This window comes from Rattus norvegicus, chromosome 8 (genome assembly GCF_036323735.1).
Source record: "Rattus norvegicus strain BN/NHsdMcwi chromosome 8, GRCr8, whole genome shotgun sequence".
In the NCBI taxonomy this organism is placed as follows: Eukaryota; Metazoa; Chordata; class Mammalia; order Rodentia; family Muridae; genus Rattus; species Rattus norvegicus.
This window is the reverse complement of record NC_086026.1, coordinates 48,930,286-48,940,888: the sequence shown is the minus strand read 5'-3', so window position 1 is coordinate 48,940,888 and position 10,603 is coordinate 48,930,286. Positions and strand designations below refer to the sequence as shown.

The 10,603-nt window shown below is 38.8% G+C and overlaps 1 protein-coding gene across 1 annotated transcript; it reads left to right on the top strand.

Moving 5' to 3' along the window:
* The first annotated feature begins 4,287 nt into the window (after window positions 1–4,287).
* Rps2-ps42 (ribosomal protein S2, pseudogene 42) lies at window positions 4,288–4,985 on the top strand. The gene has a single exon (XM_039082870.2). It carries the CDS (start codon window positions 4,320–4,322, stop codon window positions 4,983–4,985), a length of 666 nt encoding a protein of 221 aa, XP_038938798.1. The 5' UTR covers window positions 4,288–4,319.
* Window positions 4,986–10,603: the final 5,618 nt, after the last annotated feature.

Genomic DNA, 10,603 nt, shown 5'->3' with positions numbered 1-10,603 from the left:
GTACGACAGATTTGCCTAAAAATCTGGTGAGGGCATTTCCTCAATTGAGATTCCAATTTTCCCTATGACTCTAGTGTGTGTCAAGTTGACCTAAAACTAGCTAGCGCAGGGAGAATGCCATCAATAGTCTTACATATCTGTGAACTGTAACAATAACTGGTACAGAAATCTGTCTACAGGGTTCATGGTTGAAATAAGTTTATGGGGTAACTAACTACTTTCTGGCAGGATTTAACATGACTGCCCTCTGAAAGACCCAACATCTGAAAGAGTCAGATCCAGATATGTGCAGCCAACCAATGAACAGAAGCTGTTGACCCCTTTGGCTGAATTAGGGAAAAGCTGGAAGAAGCTGAGGAGGAGGATGACCCTGTAGGAGGACCAGCAGTCTTAATTAAACTGGACGCCGAAGAATTTCTCAGACACTGGATTACCAACCAGGCAGCATACACCAGCTGAGATGAGTCCTCCAACATATGTATAGCAGAGGACTGCTGGGTCTGGGTTCAGTCAGAGAAGATGCACCTAACCCTCAAGAGACTGGAGGCCCCAGGGTGTTTAGAGGCCTTGTGGGATGGCTGGGGTAGGGACATCCTCATAGAGACAGGGGTGGGGTAGACAGGAGATATGGGATGTGAAACAGTTGGTGCACCGTGAGGAGAATAAAATCTGGAGAAAAAGAAAAAGGAAATGAAACTGTCAAATAATGAGCAATGGTACTCCAAGACTAGTTTCATTTGCTTTTGTTTCTCTGTCTCCTGGTTGCATAAGAACAGTGGTGAGGTAATAGATTCAATGCACAGCATCTGAGGCTTTGCAAACTCATTGTGAAGAAATTTGCTGGTGCATTTCTTGGAAAATGTCTATGATTAATAAACTCAGTGCACTGCTCCGTTCCATTCAAATAATTTCATGGCCAGATACATTGCCAAAGAGTGAATATCATATTTCTCTGTAAAATCCTTGGTTTTTAACTTTACTGAATATTTTATAAAAAGCGAGTCATTTCCTTTAAGTTTAAACAACACACAAATGAACATGTAAATAAAATATATTCATGCTTTAAAAACTTTAAAAGTCCATACAGTTTCATGCACACTTTTATTTTGTGTTAATATCCCTGGGATCACCAGCATCCCAGTTGTGCTCCTTCATACTCTGGGTTCCAAGCAAATACTTGTATCTGCTCTGTATTGTAAGTGAATTTTAGCTGGCAGCCCTGTAGCCTAAGGCGTTGCGGGGAAAGCTCATCCTGGTGTGTGATCCCTGAAGGTTTTTCTAGGTTGATACTACCTAAATGATCTCAATTTCAAGTTCATATTCTCTTGCTCTCTTCTTTTTCTGACCTCCCTCTCTCTCTTCCTCTATCTCAGTTTTTGTCAGTTTTATGCAAATTTATTCTATAGAAATAGAGCCTTGAATCTCTAGTTCTCCTGATACATCGCAGCCCGTAAGCCCTTTCTTTGAAGACATTAGAGGGATAGAAGTTATGCCTTTTGTAATAATCTGATGCTGAAGGTCTTGGATGGAGAGTCTAAGGATTAAATAACTTCATTTTTGTTTAAGGTTTTTTACTTCACAACACAATCATCTATCTGTCCATCAAGCATAGATTATTCCTCTCCCTGCAGTAGTAAACAGCAGGGATGTGGCCAGCTGATTCACCTTGCTCCTTCCTGTCAGATATCTGGAGTGTCACCAAGTAGGCAGCTCCCTAACCCAGAGTAAAGTCCTCTGCAATATAATGGCATCCAATGTAACTTTGGTCACCTTGGGAACCAGTCTCTTCCTCAAGGTCCCTTAAGAGCTTCCACTGAGAGACAGAAGGAACTCTTACCACAGGTGACTGCTGAAGAATGAGGCAGAGGCAGAGTGTGAAACACTAAGTGAGGGAAATGTATTCTGGGGGTGGAATCCTGACATGTGTTTCATTGTAGGGGACCCTAGTCTACCAATCTCCTCTTTCAGCCTCCATCAGTGGCCACTGACAGCTTGAGATTTCAGCTCTCAGACACAGTCTCTCCTTCTGTACTGCTCTTGGGTAAGTCTCCTGCTCTAAGCTTCCTGCTCCTGTCAGTAGAAATCCTTCCCTCTCCATGCTCTAGGTTCTTCTCTCTTCCTCTCTGCATGCTGTCCTCCTCCTTTACTACCTGTGATTTTATTTGAACCCACCCCGCCCTTGCTCTAGGTTCATATCTACTATGAGGATGCCCTCTCCCAGGGCCTTGAAGCATACTTATTGGAAAAGGATGAATACTCCAGGGATGCCTTTTCTTGCAATGCGAAGAACCTCCAGCCTGGAACTACGGTTGCAGTTACACTGAGATGTGTAGCAATGAGAACAAAGATCGGAAGTAGCACTTTTCCTTCATTCCATGTGGTAGGCAGTTGGTACCACAAAGCTTCAGATGAAGCAGCAAAGGGAGGGTGTGAAATTTCTCAGGGATCTAAAGAATCTCTGTGACAACTTGAAGTAAGTAACAATGGAGCATTAATTAGTGTTCCTGCCCATGTGTGAAGAAGCTTCAAAGACTGGAAAGAGTTGCATCTATGATGACCAATGTGTTGACTTATAATGAACTCTACAGAGGCTCCATGGGTATATTCTTTTACCACTCTTTGTCTTCACAGATGGGGAAGTGAATTACACATTTTGAAAAATTAAACAGCAAGAAACGCAGGTATGAGGAGAGTATGGTTTTTACTGTGCTGACTGATCTCAAGCAATGCCACATATGACTGGTTTCACATGCTAACAGGGGTTCAAATGCTTCTAAAGGGACAGAGTGACTAAGGGATTTTTCAGTTACCTAACTGATGCCTATGGTTTTATTTTTCATAAAATTTAAAGGTACTTTTTCACTTAACATTGACACTACTAAGTTATTGTCCCTAATTTTTCTAAAGCTCTAAAGGATATATTTAATTATTATTTCATTGTAAAGGGATTGACAAATTAAAATAGAAAGTTAATGAAATATTTGATATCTAGGCAGATGAGCTATCACAGGGTAAACACTGTGACTTCTTTATCACGAGTTTGTTGAGATTTAGATATAATTTACATGTAACCTTAGTCAAGTTGTGCTAATAATTCACTATAATTTATATCGATGTTCAAGGTGATGGGCTTTGAAGTTATTGTATTATATATCACAAGCAATCTACCAGAGACTTAATTAATATGGAAAGATATATGTAAACTAAATGCAAATGCTACCATGTATTTACTTGAGTATCTTAATTGTTGGCATTCACATGTGGTTTTGAACCCAACTCTACAGAGAGCAAAACACAGTCGCATTAACATATCCACATGGGCCATTCTTTAAGTAAACAAAATTGTCCAATTTCTGAGGAATGGTAAACAGTGTCATAATTTGTACCGATTTAACTCACATCAACTTTACACATAGTTTCCAGTTGCTTCATTTCCTAAGCAAATCGATCATTTCTGTTCTTCAATCTTGGCCAGTTTTGTGCATGAGGCCATTAGTGTTTCCCTGGTTTTATTTTTTTATTTTTCCATTATCTCTACTTCATATACTTTTAACATTTAATAACCATTAGAGTGTCCCCTTTCGGTATTCATTCAAATCTCTTTACCACTGATATTGTTTTCTCTAGATTTGTTTTTTACTGAAAAGTATTTCATTTCATGAAATATATTGATAACTATTTTCCTAGTCTGTAGCTTCTACTTTTACTATCAAAGTTGTTTCTTTTGAGTAATATTTTTGCTTTTGCTTTTTGAAAGATATGTTTCATTTTGAACTTTCACACTAGACAAAGCTGGCACTGGTGTCAGTCTGCCTGTCTCTGCCCTTAGAGTAAGTACTAACATTGAGGCTATGTGTCATCAGTAATTGCCATTTCAATTTCTATCCTCTTTTTGATGACTACTTTTGTGTGTACATTGTTAAATTCTTTTTCTATTTAAGGGATTTGAAAATTTCATATATGTATATAACATACTCTGTTTATTAGCTGCATTTACCCTTTCCAGTCTTATTCCAATATCTTTCAGTTTTTCTGTCCCCATTTCTTTTACAAGTTTATGACTTTTTGTTTATATTATGACCTATTTTGTTTAATCATGACTATCTTAATGATCATTGTGTTTCTTCTTCGGGAAAACACCAAATGGCAGATGACACTGAAGCAGTGGAGGGCCCGGAGGGGCCCAGGATTAGGAGGCCAGGGTGGCTTCCTCTTCAGGCCTTAGGGGCCAAGGTCTTGGCTGAGGCTGTGCTAGTGCAGGTAAAGCTGAAGACAAGGAGTGGATTCCCGTCACCAAGCTGGGTCACCTGGTTAAGGACATGAAGATCAAGTCCTTGGAGGAGATCTACCTGTTCTCCCTGCCCATTAAGGAGTCTGAGATTATTGACTTTTTCCTGGGTGCATCTCTAAAGGATGAGGTTCTGAAAATCATGCCAGTGCAGAAGCAGATTCTGGCTGGCCAGCGGACCAGGTTCAAGGCTTTTGTCGCTATTGGGGACTACAATGGCCACGTTGGTCTTGGTGTTAAGTGCTCCAAGGAGGTAGCCACTGCCATCCGAGGGGCCATCATCCTGGCCAAGCTTTCTATAGTCCCAGTGTGGAGAGGCTACTGGGGGAACACGATTGGCAAACCTCACACTGTGCCATGCAAGGTGACAGGCCACTGTGGCTCTGTGCTGATGCGCCTCATCCCCACCCCCAGAGGCACTGGCATTGTCTCTGCTCCTGTGCCCAAGAAGCTACTGATGATGGCCGGTATAGATGACTGCTATACTTCAGCCAGGGGCTGCACTGCCACTCTGGGCAACTTTGCCAAGGCCACCTTTGACCCTATCTCCAAGACCTACAGCTACCTGACCCCTGACCTCTGGAAAGAGACTGTGTTCACCAAGTCTCCTTATCAGGAATTCACTGACCATCTTGTGAAAACCCACACCAGAGTCTCTGTTCAGAGGACCCAGGCTCCAGCTGTGGCTAACACATAACGGTTTCTATACAAGAAAAATAAATGAATTAAGTCTGAAAAAAATGATCATTGGATTGGGACATTCCATTGGATTCTGGTATTCTTCCCAGAGGGTATACAACTGAAGGCTCTGAGTCTTATTTTCTTTGAATCTATTAATAATTTGTCATTTAATTGTTGTGAAACTATTGCATCATTTATGACTGGAAGATGGTATTGTAGTTTGTAGTGCTTCCTGCTATTTAAGGTAATTGAATCACACACACACACACACACACACACACACACACACACACACACGCATTCCTTCCTTCCTTTCTTCCTTCCTACCTTCCTTCTCCCTTCTTTCTTTCTTTCTTTCTTTCTTTCTTTCTTTCTTTCTTTCTTTCTTTCTTTCTTCTTTTCATTCTTTCTTTCTTGTTCTGATGTGACCATGTAGCCCATGGCTGGTCTTAGAGTTACCTACAAGGATGATACAAATTCTCAAATTTATGGGAAAACATGTAATACACTAAAAGTCTATGGTGTGACATTTGGATACTTAGGTTTGGGTCCTAGTGAGAGGTGAATTTAGTAGTAGTGTGGACATACAGAAGATATCCCAGGTGTGACAGAAAGCAATATTCTTGGGATGAGAAAATTGCCAACCTTGCCTTTCAAACCTGGATGATTATGGTACAATTGAACTTCTTTTGAAAGTGACAGTGGTAAAATAGCTTTGTAGGGTAGAAACAAAATCACTTTAAATTAAATTGTAGATGGAAGAATCCTCTTGTGTTTAAGGTAAAATTCAGCTATGATTGGTGTGCACATGTGAGAGGTTTCAAAAGACTCAACTGGGGACAAGACAAGGCTGTCCACTTTCCCCAGATCTATTCATTACAGTTAATTAAGTTGGGTTCTAGACAGAAAATAACGAACACTGAGAAAACAAACACTGTGTGAGTCAGTCCATGTGAAGTAGACTCAATGCTAGCATACCCTGTCTTCAGCATCTCCAATAATAACCCTAATTTTGCGTTTTTGTGTTCTCAGATAGACTGACTAGAGTAAACATTGTTCAGAATCTTAAGATTACTATCTGAATAGTCTAATACTATTTGAAAGAATACTTTTCATTAAAAACATGTCAGTTCACAAAGAAAAAATAATTCTGAATTATTAAAACATAAAAAACAATTAAATAAAATTTGGATACTCTATGTTTATACAACTTCTATCCTATCTCCTTGTCTTACCTTACTATTGAGCCTATGAAATGTGAATGTAATTGATAGACATTTTAATCTATAGTATCTATTCTGTAATAAATAAACTGACTTAATTATTTAGGGCAAGACCATGGGAATATTTCTTCAAAATTATTCCATATTGGCTACTTGTCAAAATGATAGTTACTTTTTAACACTAAAATAATAAGATCTGCTACTATTTAGAGGAATATATTATCAGAGTATTGCACTCTAGCATACAGGCCATTATAAATTCAATTCAGTAAAAACTTGTACTAGAGTAGAATAAATATCTCATGCTGCTATTTGAATTTCAGCCAGAAATTTGAAAATTGTAAATCATGAATTCTCACCTTGAGTGCATATTAGATAGAATAATACAGCTAAATAATGAATTCATGTCAGAGTGGAATAATATATATTCACCCACTAAGCTCTGAATTTTTATGGATCTATGTTTTCAATGATGACTTTAATGAAGATACAGATCAAAGATTTCTATTGAAATATAACAAAACTGAAAGAAAAAGTGATAAAAAGGAGGATCAAAATCTCCTAAGATCTCTGATCATAATTAGTAAGTTTTTGTGGGAAAGTAAAAGCACTAACAAATAACTGTGCAGCAGGAATAAAAATCAAGAATTGCTTCCGTTTCTTAATCCTCAGCTGTAGGAGACAGAAAATGTACAGAGAACAGATGCAGATGGTATACAGAGGTGTCGGGAAGCCACAGGCAATGTGAGCAGTAGATTCGAATCAAGATCCTCAGGATGAGCTTCATTCTTGACCTAGAATTACAGATTTTCATGGATCATTTACAATGTACCCATATCAATTCCTGGCAAAATTCCAATATCCCTCATTAATAGACTATAGTAATCCATAGACTCACTGTAGACAAATATTTTCATTTTTATATTTTGTGCATGTTTATGTTTGGAAATGTGTTACTGATTATTCCTTATGGATTTTTTTCGGGCAATTGAAGATAAAAAATATGATGAACACAATACCTTTAAATAAGTTAAACCTACATTTTCTTCTTTTTGTACCATCCAATTATCCATGCACTAGATGTTTGGAGGTGTTTTGAGGAATGTGGTCATTGTTACACTGGACTTAGAACTTAAGTCCTTTTCCAAGTGGTAATGGAATGTTGTCTTGAGGCTCTGTGAGAGAAAGATGAAGCAGAAAATTCCGATTTGGGAGCAATTGGGGGAAAGATAGTAAATATCTTCACTTCTTCTTGAGTGGCTTCCTGTCATGCCTGAAGCACCACAGAAGTTTCCATCTGTTTTGCAGCATGGAGACCTCAGCCTGGGCCACAGTGCTGGGTGTGCTCTGGCTTCAAGCCAACGGCAAGGACTTGAAGTGTGAGTGTGAGCGCCTGGAAAGGAAGGCTGTGGTCTGGCTTCATGATCATGCAATCTGAGCACAGCCCCTCCCTCCCTTACTCTCTTTCCCTTCTGCATCTCCAGGAGCTTGCAGCAGAGCACTCAAGTGTCCCCATGTTGCCCCAACCATGTTATTGTCTGTTTCTCCAGCTAATTCTTCCTTTTCAGGATTAGGGTGAAGTATGTATTTGGCAATTGGGACAAGCTGAGCAAAGGGAAGGAGCACAAGTGGGGATACTTAGCTGAATAAGAGTATCCCCAGACATGTAGGGAGTGTCCTGAATGTTTAGTTTATCCTCATTGCTGTATTCCTGTGGACAAAATTGACTAAAGCTGAATCAGAAGAAAGGGGTAAGAGCCATGGGTACTACAGGAAACTAAGTCAAGGCTGAAGGAAGATGTAGGAATGATTGACGGAAGCTGAGAAAAGAGCCTCCCTCTCCTCTCCCAAAGTTCTGAGTCTTGTTTCCTCTCCCCACAGGCTTTTCGATCCCCATGCTTGTGCAAGCTGCCAATAATCTCCTGAAATTATCTGTGAATCTTGCTGCCTTTGACTTCTGAGGATGTCACCCATGACAAGAGCCTCTTTTTGCTACGAGTAAGTCCCCTACTTCTTGGTGGAAATAGATTTTGGGTTTTATTCTTATATTTTCTCTTTTTTGTCATAACAATAAAGGACATACAACCTTGTTTATCTATTTCCAGGTAATTTTTGCACCTAATCTTCTGCCTCTATTATTTCTTCTGGGAGAAGTTGCTATGCTCTTCCAATATATTTTCTTCAATGCAACTTTCATTTTAGTCATATGCAGATTGGCACTTGAGATTTTCCAGAACAATTACAATAAAAAAGGTGCATGGAATCTAAAGTAAGCATGTAGCATCAATCCTGGTCAATGCTTGAATTAATAATCTGCATTACCGTTATTTACTCACTTTTGTTCTTGCATGATGTTCTTGCAAGGTCATATGCTAAGTATTATGTTTGCAGAAACAGGAATTGGATGAAAGTTGAAAGACAACATAAACATAACAAAGAAGGAACAAAAGTCATACATTTCCCATTTCAGAATTACTGAGGGTACCTTGAATAAATTAAGTTTATATTTTTGGCTTTATTTCCATTACATAAGTACCTTGATTAAATCAATACTAGAAGATACTGTTTCTCATTGCTAAACACCTTTTGAGATGACTGGGAGTCCTCAGACCAACCCTGTGATATGAGATTCCTTGCCATGCTCAACTCGAGTGTTAGGGAAGAACTGCTAGGATTAAAGACGACTATGCCAGTCAGTGTTCTTTCCTTTTTCTTCTCTTATTCAGTATTACTGCAGAACACTGTGTTGTTTGGCTCTGTTTTTCTGCTAGTATGTGAGGCCAGGCTGATGTCTGTAACTTAAATACTTCTCCTTATTCTTATGGTCAACTGTTGTTGTTTTGTGTTACTTTTTCTACTTCCACAAGTTAGGCCATCAACTGGGTGAATCAGGATCTTGTCTGCAAAGAGTCTTCCCTTGGAAATACTGAAAATATTTCCTTCAGTATTGACCTACCACTCTTTTGAGGAATTTACACTGGGTAAAGTCCAATTAGTGGGTTCTGTATGGTCCCTTTAGACAGGAGGACTGGTGATTTCTGAGTTTCAGGCTACTTTTGAAGTTTCCCCACCTTTCCCTGGAATTTAGCTGCCATAGGGTAAAGGAAACTTCCAAAACATTGGCTTCAGAGCGGTCTCTTTGACTTTGGCCTCCATGTATGATTATGACCCAGGAAGTCAGGTACACCAGAATAAAGAATGAACTGCAATTTAAAATAACTTGTAGTATAACACTTAGATGAATGTCAGAAAAAAACAAAATCTTAAATATGCCTTGAGTCTGTTAAGATTTACTTTCCTAATTAGAAATCCAGTGGAAATTGTAAGAAATTATTCTGGTAAAAGAGAAAAATCTTTGCTTTTTAAGTAGGTTTTTTATAAACATGAGCCACTGTTAAGTTTAAACATGTACAAACATTCTTGTGATGTTTTTTAGCTTTTGGTTTTGTTCCAATCTCTATTTTGGAACAATCTGTTTCCTTAGTAGAAAACTTCAATGGAAAGTCCTTTCCAAAACCTAAAGTAATTGCCTTTCCTGTTTAACTTTGGAAGTGTATAGATAATTTATTTTACATGATAAAATGAATGATGTAGCTGAGTCTTAAGGCTACAGAAGGCATTTAATGGAGGGACAGCATTGAAGATGAACTAATAATATAAGCATTGAGTTGTTTTCTACTGTGCAACTAATCTTCCAGGAACACGTTTCCCACTTTGGAACATCTCTTTACAATAAAACTATCACCTTCATTTTATGATTTAATTGGGAATAGAGGTGATAAACTAATTGCTCCCTCAGAGCTATCTCGGAACTCCAGGCAGGCTATCAGAGAATCTTCAAAACACTTTAACTAGTGATCCAGGGAGGGGTGGTATGGTCTTGATCGTGTAAGCCCCACAAGACATGATTCTTTATAATTGAGCAGGAAAGCTCCTTGGGCTGTAGCACATAGTTCTCATCATAAAAAGGAAATGCCAGTTCTAGTTATTGTATTTAGAAAAGCTGGAACCATGTTTCTAGGTGGATGGTATGAGTATTCAGACTTCTGCCAGGGTCTATCAACCTCTGATCCTCACACACTAACAGGTAATACACATGGAACTTCTTGATCTTTAGGCAATATACTTTCCTGAAATCAATTGCAAATTCTAATGAGCCTACAGAATCATAGAACATAATGGCATCTGAGCATAAACAAAGCCTAGGAACTTTGAGGTTCTTTGCTTATCAACTGTGGAGGGCTCGCTTGAATTGGAGGTGTTCAGGTGTGGATGGCATTTGTAAAAAGCAAAGGTTCTCAGCCCTCTCCTCAGGATGGTACTGGGTCTCACTTTACAATATAAATTTTCTTTAGTGGAGTATATTGACCCATGCTAGCCTATCCTCTCTCTTTAGAGATGTTCTTTGTGT

What these genes read in the sequence shown, in the direction of transcription:
- Rps2-ps42 (XM_039082870.2), top strand. Translation starts at nt 4,320, where the DNA reads ATGAAGATCAAGTCCTTGGAGGAGATCTACCTGTTCTCCCTGCCCATT.